General features: G+C 40.8%; 1 protein-coding gene across 1 annotated transcript in view; it reads left to right on the top strand.

Annotated features, from left to right (window-relative positions):
* The window catches only part of MORN2 (MORN repeat containing 2), a 265,224-nt gene that overhangs the window by 163,091 nt on the left and 77,920 nt on the right, over positions 1-24,213 (top strand). The window contains exon 4 of the mRNA XM_044057453.1: positions 22,326-22,462. Coding sequence (XP_043913388.1) covers positions 22,326-22,462 — 137 coding nt within the window. The remainder of the gene's footprint in view (positions 1-22,325; positions 22,463-24,213) is intronic.

The raw sequence follows: 24,213 nt of genomic DNA, 5'->3' as shown, positions 1-24,213 counted from the left end.
GATATTGTTGTCTAGGAGGTATTTTAGTACCTGGATATGAATGCATTTTTCTAAGATTTTGGCCGGGGGGGGAGAGTATTACAATGGGTCTATAGTTATTAAGTTCAGTGGAGGTTCCCCCCTTTGTGTATGGGAGTAACATGGGACATTTTCCAGAGTTTGGGAACATAGTTTTCAGTAATAGATCTATTTTTGAGAGTGGAGATTGGGATTGCAATAGCATCTGCTGTGAGATTTAAGAAGTAGCTAGGGAGGAGGTCAGCTGCGGTTGACAAAGTTTTTAGTTTGGAGAGCATACTTTTGATAGAGCTGGTGGGCACTGTTTTGAGGGTAAAGCATGTATTAGTATTGTTCATGGTGGGAGGGATAGTGAGGTTGGAATTGTCCTGTGATACAAGGGATAGAACTGAGTTCAAGAAGTGGGAATTGAATTGTGTTTCAATGGGAACTTTAGTATCAGGGGTGGTCGGTTTGGGGGTAGCCGGTTGGGTGGGCTTTAGCAACTGGTTTACACTTTTCCAAAATTTAGGGGGTTGTGTTGGTATTTAGTTTGCAAGGTAGTATATTAGCGAAAGAATTCAAAACCAATTCAACGAATAAATCCACAAAAATGAGTGTAGAGGAGGCAGACCACTTCTCAAAACCACCAAGCACGTTTTTTATTTAATAAACAATAAAATATATTATATATATTTTATATATTTTATTGTTTATTAAACAAAAAACGTGCTTGGTGGTTTTAAGCAGTGGTCTGCCTCCTCTACACTCATTTTTAAGGTAGTATAATAAGATTTTATGGCCTGTCTAATGCATTTTTTGCATGGTTGCACAGCTCTCGATAATTAGTTAGGCTTTGTATGTCCTTGGTTCTTTGGTAGTAGAACCAGGCAGTGTCTTTGGACTTGAGGATTTGTTTGGTTTCTATGCTGAGCCAGGGGTTTTGAGAGGTTCTAAGCTTGACCTTGCACAGTGGAGTGACAATGTCTAGCTGTTGTAGAAATGTTTTGTTGAAGTAGGCTACAGCCTGGTCAAGTGGGAGAGAGTTTTCAGAGGGGTCCAGTCACAGTTATAGAGTAAAGTTTTGAGGACCTTGGGAGAGAAATGTTTTGTATTTCTTATGGATCTATAGGTAGTGGTTTTGCATCAGCTTGTTCAGCTACATATTAGGTATATTAGGTTGTGGTCACTTAAGCTATCTGGAAGACTGCCTATGTGGGGATACAATATGGGGTTGTTAGTTAGGGCCCAGTCTAAGATGGATTCCCTTTGAGAGTTTTTATCACATCTAGTGGGAATTTGGACTAGCTGCTGGTAGCCATGGAGATTTATTAGATTACTTGGTGCTTCTGATATACAGGTGAACCAGTCTAGGCTGAAATCCCCCAGAATGAGGGTTTCTTGTGAGTATGTAGTAGATCACCAGGATAAGAAGTCTTCAAGGCTAGCAGGTGTATTATAAGAAGTCTTTAAGGTTAGCAGGTGTATTACCAGGTGGGATATAGATGGCAATGATGGTGATGGATTTTTTTTTGGGTTTAGTTGGAGTTGTGAGATAACTATGTCCCAATTATTGGAAGAGGGGTAGGAGTTGGGAATGTTGAGTAGAGTTAAGTTGGACTTATACAGTATGGCAGTTCTACCTCCTTTACAAAAGGGTCTATCTTGCCTAATGATGTTATAGCCAGCCGGGAGAACTCCTGAGTCAGGTATGTTTTTATTTAGCCAGGTTTCTGTTATAGCAACTATATCTGGAGAATATTGTGCTATTGTGGTCTGGAGTTCAGGTATTTTATTTTTATACTTCTAATATTGATATTTAGTATTAAGAGATGGTTATCTTTGACATTGTTGGTTATTTGCCCAGGGATGGAGGTAATGGGGGCAGTATGTTCTGATGATTGTGCTGAAGTGGTTTGTATTGGACAGGATGGATTTGGACCTTGGCTGGGATGGATGTTCCCACTTATGGTGAGCCTGGCATTGAAACTGTAGATCAAATGCTTGAGTTTGGAGATGAGCATGAAAAGATGTAGAGTTTTTTGGAGTAGGAATGAATGCATATGTGTTTTGTTTTGAACTGGTCAGTTGTGTTGTTCCTGAAAAGTTGTAGACAGATATTATTGTAATGTGAAGTGTCTGCATGTGGGAGTGCATAACATTGTGTTGGGCTACTAAGTTTATTGATATTGATAGACTGATAACTTGTGGAGTTATATAGAATTATGAGAAGGCAGATTAGATTTACTTGCATGATGGCCATGGTTATGTAAGGGAGAGGTGATTCTAGGTGGAGGTGTGGCTAGGAATTGTACGGATGTACTATGTGTGAATGGGCGAATAGTGTGAGGTGATGTGATAATGACTTGAGGGAGTGTGAGTGGTGGAGATGCTGTGGGGTGGAGCAGTGGGTGTGGTGTAATGTGTTTCTGTCAGATCTCTTTGACAAACGCTCTGGTTTTGCAACTATCAAGATTCAGTTAGCAGCTATTTCCAATTTTCATGTTGGTGGTAACAAGAAGTCTGTTGCATCCCTTAAGATCTCTACAGCCTTTCTTAAGGGTACATTTTTGTTGAGACCTCCCATTAAGGACCCAGCACCTCCATGTGACATTACCATTCTCTTACAAGTTCTGACTCAATTCTCTTTTGAGGTGAATTTAAAATTCCTCTCTTGGAAAACATTTTATAATGGCAATAACATAAGCCAGATGAATCTCAGAATTACAAGCTCTTTCATCAAAGCCCCCTTATCTGTTTTTTTTTTTCACAAGGATAGGGTTTCCTCTCAGAACTAGCACATCTTTTATCCCTAAAGTTGCCTCCGGTATTAATTTAAATCAATCAAAATATCTCAGTGTTTTTTCCAAGTTACTGTAACAAGGGAGAGAATGCATCCTTCATTTATTAGATGTTTACAGACAACTCAGATTCTGTATTTACAGGACAAAGGACTTTACAAAAGATGACCGATTATTCATCTTTTTTGCTAGGCCAAAATTAGGAAAAGCAGTTTCTAAAGTAACACTGTCTAGATGGCTTTTTAATTGTATCTCTTTGTATGTCATAGAAAAACCTTATCTTTAGCATGTAAACCTAAGGCACACTCAACAGGAGCAGTTTCTACTTCTACAGCCTTCAATAGAGGATTATCAGTTGATGATATTTGTGCAGCTGCTATATGGGCAACTGTACACACCTTTGTGTCCCACTATAAGGTGGATGAACAGTCTAGATCGTGCTCATCTTTTGGCTCAACCATACTCAAGAATGTCCTTCTTGATAACTCAGTTGTCAGCTTGGGATTCTGTCCAACATGTTTGGATGGGCAAAAATAGACAACACTGGAGACAAAAGTTATGCACGTATCATAACATTTTACCCCGCCATTACAGATTAAGTAGGTCGGCTTCTTTATATCAAAACTTTTCCTTTCCCTAGGTTACTGTTTCACACACATACACACGTACATAATATATATATATATATATATATATATATATATATATATATATATATATATATATATATAAATGCATATAAAAATAGTTATAAACTTTACACCTGTTTAGAGGCAAACTGGATCTGAATATCTGAAGGTCAATATTACGAATTATGGATAAGCTATGAGTGTAGTGCTGGAGAGGCCCAACCAGCACAGCCCAGTGGTATGCAGAGAGTGGCCTTATCATCCCTCTGTGTTAGTACTTTTTGATTAATGTGGCCATATAGATTTCACATTCTTCACTTCCTGTGGGCTGCAGATGTGTAGAAAGCCTTTGCAGTAGTAGTATGAGATTGTGGGCTGGGAGTGTCCATCACTGGAGAGTCATTTTACTTAGAGGCTATGAATCCAATGGGTTTAGCAAGAAATGCACATGTCCTGCCTGCATCAGTAATCTCTGTAGTGGATGTTTTAGCCTTGGCCTTTTTACCACTAACTAAAGTTATCCCCTCCGTATATCTCTAGCAATACATTGTATGTCTGGCCTGAGCTTCTTTAATGTGGTGGGGATGGCCTACATGCATACCCATGTAGGGGGATGTCTGTGGACAGTAGCAGGTAATTGCATTCACACATTACAGGATTTGCATGCCTTAGCTTTACTGTTCTATTTACTGCTTATTCTGACTCATAGTTATAAACCAGACACTGTCACTTAGCCAATGCTATGGTGTACAACACTTAGCTCTATCTGGCATAGTCATCCCTGCTGCTGGCTCTTCAACAGGCTCCTTATCGGGCACTTCTTCTGGTGCTGATTCTGGGACTTTCTTCCCCGAATGTCTTTCACATGTTGTAACTGTTTGTATATCACCACGTTGTTTAACACTGCGCACACTGCAAAGTTTTACTCCACCAGAGATATCCAGACTGCAGAAGTGGGCTTTGGGCATGCCAAGCAGATGCTTGAGTGTGACTCTAGTCTGTGACAGGACATTATTGTATGCATTATCTGCCATAGTATGTGGGTTTCTTATTGATGTAATTTAGCCATGGCTCCATGGCATATCCATCATCACAAAGAAAATGATCACATGGAAAATCACCCCACACAAATCACTGGTATAAGTTGCATATGAGCTAGATTTTAGTCATGGGTGTCAACCCATGTTGACACATTGTATAATATACCCTATGCATTGCTGACTACCTGGCAGTTGGAGTCAAACCTCTTATGGTTGATATACCATTGTCTTACTCCACAGGTGGGGCCTTTATTGCAATCTGGGTGCAGTCCAATGACTCCCAGTACCTCAGAGACCTGGGCTGTGTCATCAGATGCCTGGATGGGTTTGCCTGTCTCCTCTGTGGTACATAAAAACACAAATGCTCCCACACATGCTGTAGAGTGCCATCAAGGAACTGATAAATATCCTTCAGGTAGATACCTGGGATAGCGCCATTGTGTCCCCTGTTGGTCACTGAAAGGTCCCTGTAGCTAATATCCTCAAAAACCTCTCTTACTTTGGTGTCCACATGGATAGGAAGTGTATGCATCCCATGGGCCTGTGTATGAGGGTGACACATCCCAACCCTTTCCTGCATGATTCCATTATCCACATGGTAGTGTTTCACTATTTCTGGTTCATGGAGGACATGGTATATTAGGTGCAGACAGATTACCTAGTCCTGCCGAGGGCAAGAACATGCACCTTTGTAACTATGAACAGCGGCAACATCCTCTTGCACATACATATGCACTAATGTGGTGGCTACCCTATACATGTTTTGCAGTCTGTCTCCTGTAGCTACAAGATTTTACAGAGGTCAGCAAACCTGGCAGTAGTGTCTTTCCAAGCAAACTACATATGTTTATGAATCAATCTGCCATATTGTTTTCCCCTCATTCATATCTACCATTGCCCTCATTTTAATAAAGTTGCTCATTTCCATGTTGTTATAATGCTTTTTGCATATTATGCAGGCCACAGTATTTCTCAGCTTTTTTAGTTGTGCTGTGTGTGTCTCAGAATTGCCCCCATCTGATGCATGGCTGCTTATCACATACAGTTGGCTACTGTGATGTAAAAAATATTTCTGAATCTGATGGTTTGTTTGGATTATAGAAAGCAGATGATACTGTTTAATCCAAAAAAAAGTTGTTGAGACTCTGCATTCAATGTGAAAATAGTGATTTTATGTCCAAATATAAACTTTCGGTTAAGCCAAATTGCTTTTTCTGAATGCAATGTGCCATGTTCTCTAAAGAACGGTTTACACTACAAAGGTGGACGTGCCATTTAATAAGCATAAGCATAAGCCCTGAGTAACACAGATTTGGATTACAAAGGTGCACCATTGCAAATGTTGACCAATCAAATTAGCAGTATACACAATGGGTAAAAGATGGCAGCTCTTTGTGTACAAAGGGATGAATGCTAGAAAAGGATTTGATATTATAAAAAAGAGCTAAAGCTAGTTCTGCAGCAGCAAACAAATTCCTGAATGAAAATGTCAAATTATAGCGAGGATCAGGTATAGATGGATGTTATTTCAAATATCTGGAGTTCTGAAGCTAACTGGAAGCATACTCTCTCCAAATGTGGATAAAAGATTGAACACAGATTCTGAGTGGATAAAATAGAGTCCTACTTTTGTAGAAAAATTAGTACTGTTTAGCTGCTGACACAAGGACTGCTGAGATCACGGTACCATGCAACAACATACTGCTCTTCATAGCTTTTCTATTAAGGACGGGCTTTTGAAATTCACTTAATGGAAGTTCATAGTTCTGTGCGTGCGTGTGTGTGTGTGTGTGTGTGTGTGTGTGTGTGTGTGTGTGTGTGTGTGTGTGTGTGTATGTATGTGTGTGCTGGGAGGATTAAAAATTAATCTATTCTTTAATTTTGGAAAGCTGAAATTGCTAATTGGTAGTCCTAGGAAGAATCCAGAATACTCACTGTATTAACATATTTTCATTCTTCTGGATAATATATGTAAGTGGGTCCAGAAGTATATATCCTGGCAAAGTATCACAGAAGCAGAGAGTCAAATGCTGACTGTATTCACCTGCTAAATAACTTGTTGTGTTCATGCAATATCCCAGGCTAATCCTCTATACTCAACCTGAACTCCACCATCAAAGTTACACTCCCTTTACTTAACCTTTCTGTACCCTAATCTTACACATGAAACTTTATATCATCACTAAAAAATCTCACTGTATATTCTCCCACAACTGCCATTTAAACTGTTCTTCTACAGACTGCCCCTCAATCCTCTGCCTGCTTTCTCTCTTACAAAACGTCCATTAACCAGGTAACTACCACTAACTCTGTTTTCATTAAAACAGAGCGATACAAACTCTCTACCTCAGTCTACCTAATATTTTATATAACTACTTGTCCTCTTAAGTTCTACCTCCTGATAAATCCCTTGCTGTCTTTGTTACCCTTTTCTGTACTTCCAGCTGATAATTACATTACATAATATATCCACTGTCTGTGTAATTTCTCTGTAACCAACTACCTCATAAAAGTATTTTCTTAAATTCATAGGCTACTGTACGTTATATAATGTGTTTTAGATATATTTATATAATTGTGTTTTCTTGTAAATTCAATGTATTTTACAAAATGTAATTGTTTTTTCTTTAAATGTACTTACCTAAAATGTTGAGCTATTCTCCCTGGGCCTTTGCTGAAAATGGGCTAAACCCAAGTTGGAACTTCCAGTAAACAAAGAGAAATAAATAAATAAAATAAATAGGTGCAAGAAAGACAGACAGACAATGCTGAATCAAGACTGAAACTGGGATTCTGAATCAGGCGTAGTCTGTGTTCTAACACATGTGAATAACCAAGGGAGAGTTAGCAGATGGGATCCTGCACTGGTGTAATAGGAGTCTTGTTATCTGTAGCATGGTAGAGCAAATCTGGCACAATTTAATGAATCTATCTCCCTGTACTGTGCTCTGGAGATTCTGTTATTAAACTGAGTAATTATACATCTCATTAGGAAAGTCTTGGAGTAAACTGGCTGTTTGGCCAGAATACCAGTATTTAGTGCAGTGCATGGGTTTTGGGGAGGTAAACCAATCACTTCCACATCTGGTAGGGAGCTTAATGTAGTTAGTATACCCCAGGCATGGCTGAGATGGGAAGAAGAGCAAATTTTTAACAAGGAACATGATTAAAACTGGAATTGGAAAGGGGGCAGGCAGGGAGCCTCTCACCTTTGGGATGAGCAAGTAAGTGGGAAGTTGCTGTGAACATTGTAGAGGAACAAAATGTTGCTCTAGTCACTGCTGGGATGGAAGCAGGAGACAATGGCTGTTTAGTCACTGCGAGGATGGCTGAGGGTTTAGATGACTGTTAAGAGATACTGCTGGGATGAGTGGAAAAGGGTCCCCTTACAGTTTGGTTGCATTAGAAAGGAATGAGATAAGCATTTCCAAATTTTGAATACTGAAAAGTATACCTCAGAAAGCATAAAATATGAAAACTCTTTTTTTACAATGGGACTGTCCCTTTGCATTCCTCATCAGAAGGACCTGGGGTGCCCACATCCCCCAATCGTATATATACCAAGATCAGTACAGTGGGGAAAGGGTAAAAACACCCAGACGTGTACCACCGCCACCTTGCGCATTTCAAGTAATTGTGATAAATATTACAGTGATATTGAACATTTGAACAGCAGCCATGTTGTCACATACACCACAATGAAGTGTAGATATACTGTGAAAAAGCAGAAGTTTGTTCCAATCAATGGTGGGATGGGTATGGAAGCATAGGACTTTTCTAGTCACTGCTGGGATAGGTGAGAGTATAGGGGATTGTTTCAGTCACTGTGGAAGAACAAGGGTGCAGAAGATCACTTCAGCTGTGAGACAGATAAGACTATAGGGTATTGTTCCATTCTTTACTGGGATTGGTGCAGGAGCAGACAGTTGTTCTAATGAATGCCAGGAATGCTGAAATGTTAAAGAAGTGCTAGTATTTTTAACATTCTGTTTAAGGGAGGCAGGGTCATTGACTGTCTTTGTCTACAGGAGGCCAGGGCCTCCAGATATTGAAAGGCTAGATGGGGAAAGACTGAACTTCAATTACTATAGGAGGGCAGATAGGTAGGTGGCCCAAGTCAGTGGCCTGAGTGGGGAAAGATTCTAACTGTTGAAGTTACAGATGTCTGCACTAGCTGCAAGTTTGAAGGGTGACTCATCAATCAGTGTGTGTGTGTGTGTGTGTGTGTGTGTGTGTGTGTGTGTGTGTGTGTGTGTGTGTGTGTGTGTGTGTGTGTGAGAGAGAGAGAGACTAGCAGACTGGGGAACTGGGAAGCACTGATTATCAGTGAGATACAAATGGGGGTTGGAATGGCAGGAAGTTGTTTGCACGAGTTAAGATCAGATTAATGTCAGACTGGTAGGTTTAGGTTACCACTTTATTGGAGATGGTTTATACTCCTTTTGCTATGTACTCTGCCAACTCTTCACCAACAGTATAAGAGTTTTAAGAATCATTCACTTCCATTATCTCTAAAAATACGTAAATGTACTTTGCCTACCATTAGACTAGCAATGGAGGTGTGCTTGGGGAGGGGTGGGGTCTGTAGACTGGAATTTGTTGTGATGTACCTTATACCTTGTGCAAACTCACACTAAGGGATACATTCCAGATATTAAGGGTTTGTGAATCCCTTCCAAAGTCTTACTACTGTGATTATTTCATTCCGGTTTAATTTCTCCAAGTCTTTTGAGTTTATAATACCATGATGGGAATAGATCCCAAATCAAAGTATGATTAAAGTTCATGAAATTAGTATTGTTTCAGTCTAAGTATGATTAAATTTCATGAAATTAGTATTGTTTGAGTCTTTGACGTTAGCCAGAAGTGCTCTTCACAGCACACAAATTGTGCCCAGAATTGACTCCTCCTGCAATTCATACAGAGTTACACATATCAGTAACATATTTAAGTACGATTATAAATTTTTCTTTATAAGACACATTGGTCCTAATAGTATTGAAACTTTTTGGGTATCCTTCTTCCATGTTGCCCTTGTTTCTGCCTGTAAATCCTGGTATTTTATGACTTTCTGTCTCTCTGTACATAAGACACTGTCATCACTGGGTGTAGCAATTTCAATGATCAGTGCTATTTTTGTCTTTTTTTCATGGACTACTATATCTGGTTTTCTTGCATCTGTTTTTTGAACTGTTGGTAATTGGTGATCCCATGTGATATAAATGTCATAATTTTCTATAATGCTTTGTGGCTCACATTTCCAATGCTTCTCAGCTACTTCAGTATTATAATGTTTGCACAATCCCCAGTGCAATAGTATTGCCACATCATTATGCCTTTCAGTATACAGGCCTTCTGCCATTAGTGTATCACACCCAGCAACAAGATGTGCGACGGTTTCCAATTCTGTTTTACAAAACCTGCATTTGTCTGTTTCTCCCACACATTCAATGGACTTTGTAAACCAGCGTGTGTGTAGTCCACTATCCTAGGCCGCCAATATTAACTTTTCATCTTTTGGTTTAAATTCACCTATCCTTAACTATTCTGCATTCAGTCCTGATCGACATGAAGTTGTTCCAAGAGTTTTCTGTACTTGCAACTATATTTATGCATCTTCCTACATTTCTTGCCTTCTCATCTGATTCTTCACCTTCTTTCTTTTGTTTTTTCGCTCATTCAGTTACTGCCTGATTTTTACATATTTCTGGTTTGATTTCCATTCCTGGTTGATACCGATATGCTTCTGCTAAACTAAGCAGGGAAGTCATATTAGACTTATTCTCCGAATGTATTAAAACGTTCGCTAGGTTTGGATCTTGTGTTAACCGATATGTATACAGTCCTGCGATTGCAGTTCTATACATGTAATCAATTTTGAGGTGGCCCATATCTCCTTCAGAACAGGGAATATATAATCTTGGTATACACTGATTTTTATAAATCGTTTGATAAGCATGAAGCATTTTTCTTGTTTTCCTGTCCAACTGATCCAATACCTTTTTGGAGTCAATCAGTCATTCTAAAACTGCAGATTTGGACAGGAAGAGCAAATCGGTTTATAGCCTGGACTTTGTTCCTAGATGTCAGAGCTGTTTTCAGTATTAATTTTAGTCTTCTAAAATTTTCCTTACTAAGTTTTATTTGCATTTGTTCATGTTTTATTGTTGATCCTTCACCAATTCCTAAACATTTGTACACTTCCTCTTGCTCAAGTTCTTTTATATTACATTCCTGTCCCAAACTGATATTTTTCTTGGTGCTGCAGCTTTCGTGATTTAAAGGTTGCTTTTACACATATACAGTATCATCTGAGGAAGTTTTGACCAATTGTAGTTGTGCTTTCAATTCCTTGTCTGACAAACTATATAGTTTTAAATCATCAACAAAAAGAAGATGTCATCTTCACACTTTGTTGTTTTCTGGGATCCAAATTGTAGCCACGACCTAATCTGTTAAGTAGACAGCTTAATGGGTTTAGGTAAGACAAAAGTGTAGCAGTGACAGAGAGTCACCCTGGAATATCCCCCTTTGAATTCTTATCCCTGGAATAATAATTTGTTCTTTATCATGGCTTAACTGCAAAGTGGTTTGCCACTGTTTCATGGTCGCTGTAATGTAACCAGTCAGTGTAGGGTGTATCGTATACATTTGTAAGCACTCTTTTATCCATGAGTGTGAGATACTGTCAAATGCATTTTTGTAGTCCATCCATCCCGTACTTATGTTCTTCTCCGTTTTACAATTCTCCATTATGACTTTAACAACAAACGATCCTTTGTTCATATGACTTTCTTTTGTTACCCTTTTGTTCTGTTGCCATAATTGAGTTTTCTTCTAAATGGCTTTAAACTCTATCGGCATCAGTTCCAGTGTATAGTTTATTATTTATTATTTATTTACATTTGTTGACCGGGAATGTCCGACTGGACGCAGGTCCATTTTCAGCGGAGGCCCGGGGAGAAAAGCTCCACAAATTAAAATATTACAGACATAGTTACAGATTAAGAATCCTAGCAATTAAAATATTATAAACATAGTTACAGATGAAGAACATAGTACATTCAGTAGATAACTAGCATCTGTTCTATCCACAAAGTCATAGCAGATATTAACAACTGTTACAATAAGAAGTTACTGCTATATAATAAGTAGATAGGCATGGAAGTATCAGAGCTTGCTGTAATCAAAGGTAGTTTGTGGGGTGGAAGAGAGGTAGAGGGTAGATGGAGTGGGAGAAGTTAGAGTGGAGAGTTACAAGGACATAGCCAGCATGTTTATACATTGTCAGAAGGCAAGTTATTGGTTTGTAGTTTTTAGGATAGCTTGCAGGTTCGTGCTTAAGGAGGATTATTGCTTTTCCTGTTGTTAACCAGGTTGGTGTCTGTTTGGGGTTTGAGTATAAATAGTTTTTACTTATTGCTAAATCTTCATGTAAAGATGTTAATACCTTTAGCCAGAAGTTAGGTACTGCATTTGGGCCTGGGGTTTTCCAGTTAGGTGCTTTTTTTAATTTTGTTTCAGTTTCTCTGGCCATTATTTCATATCCTGTACATTTGAACTTCTTATTATTTTTTTTATTTCTTCAGTTAATTCAGCCCCCTTGTTACGTTTCACAGGATCTTCATAGATATTTCTCCAAAATGTGTCTATTTATTTATTTAACATTTGTTTACTGGGAAAGTCTGACTTGGAATAATCCAATTTTCAGCAGAGTTCTGGGGAGAAACGCTCCAGACGCATGTCCTTGTAACATGGGAGGAAACTGGAGCACCCGGAGGAAACCCACACGAACGCAGGGAGGACATGCAGACTCCTCACAGAAGACACCCCAGCCAAGAATTGAACCAGGGAACCTCTTGCTGTGAGGCAACAATGCAAACCGCTGCACCATTGCACCATCCATATTTATATTTCTTCTTTTTTTAGTGGTGTTTCAATTCCTTTAGCCTTGTTACCCAATTCTCTATAAAACTTTTTTGGATCATTATTTTGTACTTTTTCTTTAAATTTATCTGAATATCTTTTACATTTTTCTGCCTGTGCTGATATCTTTAGTTTATTATTTGCAATAGTGTACGATAGATCCTGATCTGTACTGATACGGCGCATTGCTTTTAGCATGTCTATCTTTCTTAGTATTTTTGTTGATCTGTTCCCTCTTCTGTACTCTTCTAACAGTGGCTCTTCTTGTCTTAATTGCGTTATAGTTTTCTGTATTCAATACTTCCATGATGGCATTTGATTTCTCTCCTTCCTTTCCCTTACTACTCTGTTTTTTATTATGGTAAGACTAGCTGTTATTAATTTAGCTGCACAGTTATATATCATATTTACTTCTGTTATATTGCATGAACTTCTATGAGCAGTCCTGATTACTGTGTTCATTTGTTTTATCAAACTTCTAACATTTTGGGTCTTATTGACTTTCTTATAGTCTATTTCTTTCATTGATCTTAATACATCCATCCATTTCTATTAAATCAAGCAACTCTTCCCTTAGATCATTTTACTCTAAACTGTGGACATGTTCTTTGTTCCTCATTTCCTGTGGGGATTTTGCAGAAAGTTCCAGAGCATCTTCCTGTGCCATAGTCTCTTCAGTTTCGTCCTATGTCAACTGTTGCATTTTCTTATGGGATGTCAGTAGCCTATCAATGTTAAGTTGTCTATCTCGCCTTCATTCTTGCTGGATGGGTTCGGAGCCGACCTCGGCTCCGACTCGGCCACTCTAAAAGCTCGAGAGTTGGTTCCACCGGCTCGAGGCTCCCCTTATATCCCACAATGCTAGGCGAGAGTTACCTCAGATCTCGTTTGCCGCTACAGCTATCGAGGTGTTGGTTTTCTACCGGTTCTTGGTAAGTGACTTTTCTTGTGTAGTTAGTCTATTAAAACCCCTTTAATTTTAATATTTTTACTTATTTCCCTTAGTTTAGAGAAATTCTTATCCCCTTTCTTAAAAATTCCTGTTTTTTTCCCTCAAGAACTTTAAGTTCTTCCCTTGGGCCTACAGGCCTTTTTTTCTTTCCCTAGTGGAGAGTGTGTGTTATTTTTCTTTTAAAAACCTAGTTAGTGGTTTATTATAATTTAAACTAGACAGGGTGTAATTAGTGTGTTTGTGACTGTGTGTGTGATTACACCTGTAGATATGTCTAAAGAAGCAAAGGTCTCCGGATTCAAGAAGTGTGATGCGTGCTGTCAGAAAATGTCTCTGACAGACGCTCACACTTCTTGTGTCTACTGTCTGGGACCTTTGCACCTGCAGGACTCCTGTGCTGTGTGCCATGGCTTCAGCCCCAGGGTCCTGCAGGAAAGAAAAAATAAGTTAATTTTAAGAGGCTTACTCAAGCCAGAGGATTCCCTTTCTGTATCTACAGGGAAGCCCTCTAAGGCATCTAGGTCTTCGGCTCCGACAACTGAGCCGAGACCTAAGGTTTCTAAACCTCTGTCTACATCGGCTCCGGCTGGAGCCGATGAGTCTCAGTCCACAGTTTCTGTGGTTCCCTCGGCTCCGGCTGGAGCCGAGGTATTAGAAATTCCCGTGTCGGCTCCGACCAGACCTTCGGAGCCGACAACTAGGAAGAGGTCCAGGTCACCATCTCTTGGCTCCGTTCATTCGGCTCCAGGATCTCCCCTGCTGTCTGAACGGAGCCAAAGATCTCACTCCTCTAGGTCATCGAGGCTGTCGGATCATGACCTTCAGAGGGTAGTGAGTCGACTTCTTAAGTCCGAGGCACTGGCCCAGATGCTTCAGAGCCCGACTCATCAGTCGATGCCTGCCCTGGTCCATCAATATATTCCTCCTTCGACTCTCTTGAGCTCGGAGCTGGGTCGCATCGGAACCGAGACTGTGATAGCGTCGGAGCCGATACAATTGTCTTCGGCTCCGTCGTCGGCTCCGATTTCTTCCTTGGAAGAATCTCGGCGCCGGACTTCCCTCGTCGGCTCCGAGGGGGTGAGTGGCATCGGACCCTTGTCCGACCCCCCTCTCCCTCTCGGTGCTTCGGCACTGGTGAGTTCGGCTCTGACATTGGCCTCGGAGCCATCACTGTCGGTGCCGAGGGAGGTTCTTAGCTTCTCGGAGCGGGGACCTCTGGCTTTGCCTGACAGGGGTGCATTCGAGGTCATGCGGAGTGTGTTAGAGCCTGGCTCTACTCCACAGTCGGCTCCGTCCGCCCCTCCCTCCACGGTGCCTCAGGTCAAGTCGACTCACTCCCTCATCCCGGACCGCAGAGAGCCAGCTCCTCAGGAACCCCCTGTGGGGATTTCATCTTCTTCCGAGGCCTCTCCTGATTTGGCAGAAGAGTCCCCTCGGAAGAGGAAGTGTAAGAGGAAACACATTGACTCACCTGAGTCCATCACATCTGACACAGATTTAGATGATTCTGAGGGTTACCCCGTTCCCCTTCTGAAGATGTCTCATTTGCAGACATTCTAGAGATCCTGAAACAGAGGGGAAATTGGCCAGCCCTCAACCCTTCGGAGGATGAATCTGTGTATCTTGAGGCGTTTGGCTCTCGCCCTTCCACCTCCTGGGTGTCCCCCCCCTTTGACCCCCTCATGCAGGTGGTTGCTAAGAAGGCATGGACGGCTCCTGATTCAGTGGACCCCACTCCCAGGAGACCCTCCAAGTTCATAACGGCACCAGCAGACAAACAGTTCTTAACAAAAGGAGTTTCTGTGGATGCTATGGTGGTAGCTGCTGCCACTAAGAAGGAGCTTGCTGATCCTTCAGTACCTGTCCATCCACCTAACAAGGAATCTAGGTCCATGGACAGGTACGGGAAGCGGATGTTCTCGTCAGCGACATTTACCATGCGTTCGCTGAACTACCTATGCCATTTTACTCGTCTTCAAAGGGACTTGATCAAGGAAGCGAGTGAAATGTTAAAGGACCCTTCAGCTGCGGGTTTTCAAGATAAAATGAACACGCAGCTGGCTACCCTTAACTCCATAACCAACTCCTCCATGCGCCTTCTTTCTTACGCGGCTGATGGAGCGAGTAGAGCCGCAGGGACAGGTGTGGCCTTACGTAGGCATGCCTGGATGCGGCTATGCAATTTTGCGGACCCCTTCAAGACGTCTTTCACTAACTCCCCGTTTGATGGATCATCTCTCTTTGGTCCTCAAGTGAAAGAAACCTTGACTAGGTGCGAAACTGATGGCAAGACCCTTTCTGCCGTCAGAGTCCGTTTTTCTACTCCTTCTAGGCCTTACCCCAAAGGCCAGAAAGCTGGAAAGATGTGGTTCCGTAAACAATCTCAAGGGACTTCGCCTGACGCACAGAGTCGTTTCCCGCCAGAGGCAGAGGCGGGAATAACAATGGTAGACGTCGCCCTAGGGGCAGGGGGGGTCCGCAGAACCAGGGCAATCGGGTAGCCTTCTCTGACAAGCCCTTTCAGCATCCCTGAGGTGTTGCCCGACTGCCCACCTTCGGAGGCAGTCGGGGGAAGATTGTCACTGTACCCAGAAGCCTGGCTATCCCTGACTCAAGACAAATGGGTACAGTCCATCATTTCCGAAGGCTATTCTATCCCCTTTCTTCGCATTCCAAACCAATCAAAAAAATCCCTTCCAGATGTTCCACCCGCTCAAAGGGATCTAGCGGTTTTGGAGATTTCAAAACTGCTCGCAAAAAGAGCAATTCAGCCAGTTCCAGCAGACCAGCAAGGATCCAGAATCTACTCAAGGTTCTTTTTAGTTCCAAAGAAAACAGGGGACTGGAGACCAATTTTGGATCTAAGTATCTTGAACAGATCAGTCAAGAAAACAAGATTTCGGATGGTCACGCTGCAATCCATCCTTCCCCTTTTGGGCAAAGGAAACTGGATGTGCTCTATAGACCTTCAGGATGCGTACTATCACATAAAAATGAACAGACGCTCCAGAAGATTCCTCCGCTTCAGGCTGGGAACCAGTCATTTTCAGTTCAGGGCCCTGCCCTTTGGTCTCACCACTGCCCCCCGGGTGTTTACCAAATGCATGGCAGTGGTAGCTTCTCACCTGAGACGACAAGGATTCCAGGTGTTTCCATATTTGGACGACTGGCTCCTCACAGCTCCCACCAAGCATCTCCTTCTGATGGCCAGGGATTACACTTTTCGCATTTGTCAAGTTAGGCATTTCAATAAATTGCGAAAAGTCTGTTTTGTCGCCTTGTCGTGCTATTACTTTCATAGGGACAAATCTAGACACAGTAGACATGTCTGCGAGACTAACACATCAGAGAATAACAGACATTCACAAACTGGTCTCACTCCTTTTCAACAACAACAGAATCAAAGCCAGGTTAGTTCTGAAAGTGTTGGGAATTATGGCGGCCATACCTCTGCTTCCATTAGCCAGATTCCACATGCGGATCCTTCAATGGATGCTCTTTACTCAATGGTCATACCAGCAACTTCCAATGTCTCACACCATTATGATCACGCAAGCGTGCAAAAATCATCTCATGTGGTGGATGTCTTCCCCTCAGCTCTTGTTGGGAAGACCCTTTGTTCCACCCCCTCCGGTTGCTACTCTGACAACGGATGCCTCCCTGATCGGGTGGGGGGGGGCATTATCAGGGCAGGACGGTCCAGGGCACATGGCAACCAAACGAATGCCACTTGCACATAAATGTTCTGGAGATGAGAGCAGTGCTTTTAGCATTGCAAGCCCTTCAAGACTCTCTTCCCTTGGGAACGATTGCAATCCAGACAGACAATATGTCTGTAGTGTGGTACATCAACAAACAAGGCGGAACCAGGTCATACCCCTGTGTCGAAGCACTCAGATTGTGGCAATGGGCGATTTCTTCTCAGCGGTTTCTGATAGCAACGCACATCCCGGAAGTCCAATCAAATTGTGGACAAGTTGAGCAGAGCTATCCTCATGCCTCACGAGTGGTCTCTGAAAGACTCTGTTGTGAGAGAAATTTTCCTCAAGTGGGGTCAGCCTTGCTGCGATCTTTTGCTACTCCCCAAAACAGCAAGTGCAGAGAATATTTCACTCTATTCCCTTTACCAGGCCAACCCAGCAGAGACGCTCTAGTCCAAGTTTGGCCCCGGGGACTTCTGTATGCATTTCCTCCCTTCCCACTAATCTCTCAAGTGATACAGAAAGCTATCGCTCAGAAGGCCTCATTGATCCTCATTGCTCCTTACTGGCCTCGACAGGTGTGGTTCCCCTTTCTACATCGATTTCTTTTGGAGCGACCGTGGAATCTGGACCTAGTTCCAGATCTTTTGATCCATCAGTCGGGTCAGTTTCATCGCTCCTTCCCCTCTCTGAACCTCACTGCTTGGTTCCTCCAGTTCCAACCTTAGCCAGGCTTCCTCAATTATCTCACTCCGTTCGAGATATTTTGATAGCTTCCCATAAATCTTCCACTCGGAAGATTTATTTGAGTAAGTGGAAACGCTTCACATATTGGGCTCAAGGAAAGGACATAGATCCTTTCACTGCTTCCATCCAATTAGTCCTTGAATTTCTAGCTGAACTCTTCCATGCAGGTTCATCTCCCTCTACTCTTAAAGTTCAATTGGCAGCTATTTCTAACTTTCATGTGGGTATTTCTGAATCAGCCCTAATGTCCCACAAGCTTTGCAAAGCCTTTTTGAAAGGAGTTTTTCTTCTCAGACCTCCTATAAGAAATCCTCCTTCTCCTTGGGACCTAAATTTAGTACTTGCTTCTTTGATTCTTCCCCCTTTCGAACCTGCAGTCTCCTGTTCTTTAAAATTGCTATCATGGAAGACTCTTTTTCTGGTAGCTATTACTTCAGCTAGAAGAGTTTCAGAGCTTCAAGCACTCAGCTGTCGACCTCCTTATCTGTTGTTTCATAAGGACAGAGTATCCTTACGAACTAACCCGTCCTTTTTGCCTAAGGTGGTCAAGACGTCAAATCTAAATCAAAGCATTGACCTCCCTGTCTTTTTTCCAGAATATTCCAATAGGTCTGAACAAAAATTACACTGGCTAGATGTTCATCGTCAGTTGAGGTACTATTTGGATAGAACAAAACAATTCAGAAAATCTGACCAACTGTTTGTCTCCTATGCAGAAGGCAGAAAGGGACTTTCAGTTTCAAAGGTATCATTATCTAGATGGCTTACATCTCTGATTACCCTTGTTTATGAGATTAGACACCAAAAGCTGCCTAATAAACCTAAGGCCCATTCTACCAGAGCTTTGGCTACTTTCTTAGCCTTCCAAGACAGACTGCCCATTGACACCATTTGTGCAGCGGCTACTTGGGCTACTCCTCACACTTTCATTTCTCATTATAAGTTGGATCTAGCTTCTAGGCATAGAGCTAACTTTGGTTCCACTGTTCTCAGGAGTCTGTTCCGTTAGGCCACCCGGGACAAGGTGCTAGGGACGCAGTCCCATCCAGCAAGAATGAAGGCGAGATAGACAACTTAACATATAGAAGTTATGTTCTTACCATAACGTTCCATGTTAGTTGTCTTCTTCTCGCTTCTTCTTGCCCCACCCTCCTTCCCCTGGCCTGGACAGACCTAGAGGAGTTGTGATTGTGACCTCTCTTTCTACCACCTCTTTCTTAGGCATATGCTGTTGTGCATATTTCCTGGTTCAGGATGTAGGTCACCCTTCTTTCTTCCTGTTGTTAGAGGTGGACTCTGTTTAGAGTTATTCTGTTACTATTATAAGCTGGGGTTAGCTTACAAACGAGATCTGAGGTAACTCTCGCCTAGCATTGTGGGATATAAGGGGAGCCTCGAGCCGGTGGAACCAACTCTCGAGCTTTTAGAGTGGCCGAGTCGGAGCCGAGGTCGGCTCCGAACCCATCCAGCAAGAAGAAGGCGAGAAGAAGACAACTAACATGGAATGTTATGGTAAGAACATAACTTCTATTTCTACAATATTGACTGCGCCAGAGTTGCCACAGTCTCCTGTTTCTTCCCGTTGTGTGCGACTCCTCCTACTGAAGGCTCCAAAGTATCTTCATATGGCAACTGATCGGATGTTTCCCGCTCCCTGGTTTCTCCTTAATTTGGGGATTCATTATTCTATCCTGCTGTGGTGTTATCAGACTTAGATTTTCTACACTAAATCCTTCACTTTGCAGATAATCTATAACCTTCATTTCTATTTCTTTAACTTCTCCGTTACTAATCCTCTTTTCTACTTTCCCTCTTTGTTTTCTTATTTTTTGTATTGTAAACTTTTCCATATCCGGATGCCTTTGCCTGTATTTCTCTTTAAATATCTTTGGTGCTGCTCTTTTGTGTTGAGTAGTTTTGCTCTTTCCTTTGCATAAATAGTGTACCATATTAAAATTCTTTTTCTTTCCCATGTCCATGTGTCTTTTTCAGAAGTCTGCTGCTCTTCCTGTTTCTCCTTAGTTGAGGGACTTGTTCCATCATATTGTGATATAACCCATGTTAGACTTTCTACACTAAATCCTTCACTTCACAGGTATTCCATAACTTCAGCTTCTACTTTTTACTTCTGCTTTACTAATCTTCTGTTCTACTTGCCCCCTCTGTGGTCTTATTTTTTGTATTGTGAGCTTTTCCATATCTGGGTGCCATTGCATTATTTTTCTTTGAATATCTTTGAGTCTGCTTTTTCTGTATTTATTAATTTGGCTTTCTCTTTGCATAAATATTGCACCATATCAGATCTTTCTTTGTTTTCCATGTCCATATTTCCTTTTTCTCGTTCAAAAATCTCTAGATTTTTTCTTTATATTTTTGCACTTCTTCAGTTGATTCTTTTTCCAAATGGCCCAAGGTTTCTTGGTCTATATAATCATTTTCATGAATCTGTTGTATTAATGAAAACAAATTTGCATTTGAAGCTTTTGACAGTTCTTTTTGTGCAAGTATTTTCTTTCCTCTAATTTCTCTCTTAATCTTTTTGTCTATCTTCTGTCCAGAAATTCTTGCATAATAGTAACAATACATAATTTGTTTATTATCCTCAGTAGTCCACTCTATAATCTTTATGGCTCTTTTTTGGCCTATCAGTTTTTGTGATTTTTGTGGACTACTACTTCTAGCAACAGGAGGGCATCCTCCCCCTGAGCCTGGCCTAAACCCATTGTAGGAATGTTTCTGTGTCTTGAGGATTCAACACTGTAATTTTTTTCAAGTCCGGCACCATTGTGCCTACCAGGACTGTTCTTTTTTATCCTATGTACCCAGCTGTCTTTTTTATTTCTAACCTACTTCTGTCAGTGATCTATGCTATATAAAATACAGTCTATATATCAGTGTCGCCATGGTGAGATTTTGTGAAAAAGGGTCCTCCTCATGAAGGTACTCACCAAGACCTGAAGATGAATTAAATCCCAACAATACTATTCTCCTTTTCCTGCTGATTTTGTCATCTCTCCATTTGGGCCCTTTATTTAACATTGTAGCATAGTTTATCCTTAGTCAGACCTTTTTACCTGAAAATAAAAACAGGATCTGTGGTAAATGGCAAAGCTAAATGCAGCTCTGTGATTGTAGTGCAGTAAATGTAAACTTTTATTATGAGGTTTACTAAGCAATGGTAGCTACAACTACAACCTTTTAAGTCTTGAAATAAATGCATGAACATATAAGCTATAACTTTTTGTAGGGCACTAGATGTAGAGTAATGATTGTTGTGTTTAACTCAGTCAATCAACTAATGCTCATGGTAAGTTAATGTCATTAAAGTAAGCCAACCTACTTCTTTCTTTCATTATATTGAAATTTCTGTGCCTTACCACTCAAGAGTATCTGGAATCACTCTTCTGTTGATCAGCATGTTACTGTGTTAACAAATATTAGAAATATGAAATAAAACTGAAACATTTGTTTTGCGTTTTTGGCTTGTAATATAAACATAAGATGAATTAGCTTATTTTAGATTAGAGAATCTGTTCTTAATATTAATTTTTAATGTATTTATTTATTTATTGGGTAAGTGATCTGGTCTGTCTTGAATCCTTTTCAGCCACAACCTGGGCCACATGGCAAAGTTGGCAGTTTAGTGCAGCAAGTCAACTAACATGCCTCCTTTTAGGTGATGGGAGGAAACTTATGTACCCAGAGAAAGCCCATGCAGACGTAAGAGCATACAAACTTTATACTAACAGTGACTATAGCTCTTAACTAAACACTGAACCATTGTTATATATTATTTAAATTTGAGGGGTATTTTGTAGTTTTGTAATCTGTTTGCTGTTAGGACATGCTCCTCAGTTTTATTCTATGTTATGTTAATTTATTTTCATGCTGATTATTAAAAGGTGAACAAAAGAAAGTTTTTAAAAGGAGTGTTTTTTTTTCTTCCATTTAAGATCATGTTGTCCTCTGTGACTTCCACTTGACAAAAATAAGAAGGTAATACTAAGAATATATACTTTGTAAAGCATTCTGTTTCCAGGCTATGAAATGCAGCCTGTAAACGTTTGCACTGGCATGTTATTGTTGTGGTGCAGAATATTCTCTCTCCCATAAATCACCAGTGTCTACTTCATAACCCATCTCATTTGAGACACTTACTTGTAAAATGAACTCTTTTCACCTACAGACTCAAGCATGAACACCATTAAGTAATGGGAGAATTGCAAACCATGTATACCTATATATAGAATATCTAGTATGAGCTATACAATTAAACTGACGGGATGAGTATTATTACAGTAGTCATGCAATGCAAACAAGGAATAGAGAAAGTTAAGGTGCATGCAGAAGGGTAGACAGGAGAATGGCACAAGGTGAAACTTACTAAGTAAATGTTAGAAATCTTATTTTGAGTAACTGTCATATTTTGAGTTTCAGATAGTATGGTACTGCTGAGAGTTTTCTTTCTATATTCATAAACTTGGCTGCAGTAGTCTAACAAAAAATTACATTTTCTTTCCTAAATGTCATAGATGAATGGTACTGGAAGACTTGATCATCCTTCTGGCGCAGTGTATGAAGGAAACTTCAAAGAAAACATGTTTCATGGAACAGGAACATACACATTTCCAAATGGAACCAAATACTGTGGAAACTTTGATGAGAATAAGTAAGTGAAGCTAGCAAACAAAAATAAAGCAGTGCTGCATTACACAAGCACAACACATAAACCATTTCAAACAAGTAATATATTTTCAGGAAACCTTAGGTCTCCAGCATTATACTGTAGGATAAAACTTTGATGTTACAGTGCTCAGAAGGTTTCCACACAGTATATGTGTTACATAGATTCTCTGAGAAAATATTGTTGTTATATTGAAATATTTTCATAAATCCACTTTTCTAAGTCCAAACATTTTTTTTGGTTCATGATAGTACTACAGGAGCACAGGAGCAGATCTAATGTCTGCAAACAAAAAAAAAAAAACTTTTTTAGCTTTATTATTTTTTCTGAAAAGTAAAACCATCCATTGTTTACTCAGTTTGACCAATTTTTGCTATCTACAGCTGACCATCAGGTGCTGCAAAGGCCTCTTCTTGTCTGCCAGCTCTCCAAAACCTCCCTTACTCCCCTGGACTATCACTAATCCATGTTTGGGGATGGTGTGAGGATTGAGGCATCTGGGGCAGAGTCATACTGCTGCTGAGGAAAATTTTTCTTTAATTCTTCATACCTGCACATCAGTAATACAACTGTGTATGGAATGTGCAGAGGGCATCAGTGCTGCCCAGCCCCTTACCTCTGTGAGAGGCTAAATGTCAAAAGAATACCCTGACCTCTGGGCAACACTATGCAATGTTGTCTCTCCTATTTCCACCAAGGAGATCAATGTGCCAGTTGCCTCATGCATGTGCACCTCCTGCCTTTATACTTCAAAGGAATCAAAAAGGAGGAACAGGATATTGTTCCAGGTGCTTTTGTGTATCACTGCCTTCAGATGCAATTCTTCCATACTTCAGTTTTCAATAAGTATATCTGCCTGCTAATTATCTACATATCTTGCATCCTGCCATACTGCCTTTTTTAGGCTGGCTCCACCTACTTGGACATTACTACATAGAAAATTCATACTGAAATTGGACAGTATCAAGGTGGCACTACTCAATACTAAGCGTCTAAACTAGAAAGATGCTAGAACTTGAGGCTCTCCGGCTGCAACTTGAACATGTTCATATTTGTATAGTTAGTGACACATGCTTTCAGTGCAATGACGACACTCCCTCTATAACAGAGCATAGCATCTATCATGGCTTCAGACTCTTGAGAAACTTCGGGGAGTATCTGTATTTGTTAACAATGCCATGTCACATCAAATTACCCATAACCCTCACTTGGAGCTTGTTGAGCTCCAAATCACCCTTAACAAATCCATCTATTATTTCATTGCTAGCTACAGATTCTCATCAGTGTCTCACAAAGATCACAGAAATTACCTCAACACCATTGAGGCATTAAAAATCAAAAAAAGGAAAGTAGTGAAAAGTTGCAAGAAATCCCCATCGCTCATCTTCAAGACTAAACTGAAACATGCCAGCAGGGAACTTAGACACTGTTAGAATGAACTTAAGGCTGCTACAGATTTCAAAATAAACTACAAATCTTTCTTCAGTTGTTGTTGTTGTTGTTGTGTCTTTTCAGCTTTTCCCAGTTAGGGGTCACCATAGCGGAACTCCGGTCCGCTAATGATTGGTAGTTGATTTTTACGTGCTGAGTTACCAGCCCTGACGCACAACCTTCAACGAAGGTACACCCATTCATGCATGTCTCCATGCAGAAGACGCTCTAGCTGAGAATCGAACCGGACAGCGTCTTACTGTGAGGCGACAACGTTACTGCAGCACCACTGTTAGAAAATTAAG

This window comes from Protopterus annectens, chromosome 1.part2 (genome assembly GCF_019279795.1).
Source record: "Protopterus annectens isolate FY-2018-M chromosome 1.part2, PAN1.0, whole genome shotgun sequence".
Taxonomy (NCBI): Eukaryota; Metazoa; Chordata; order Ceratodontiformes; family Protopteridae; genus Protopterus; species Protopterus annectens.
This window is presented reverse-complemented; position numbering and strand designations above follow the sequence as displayed.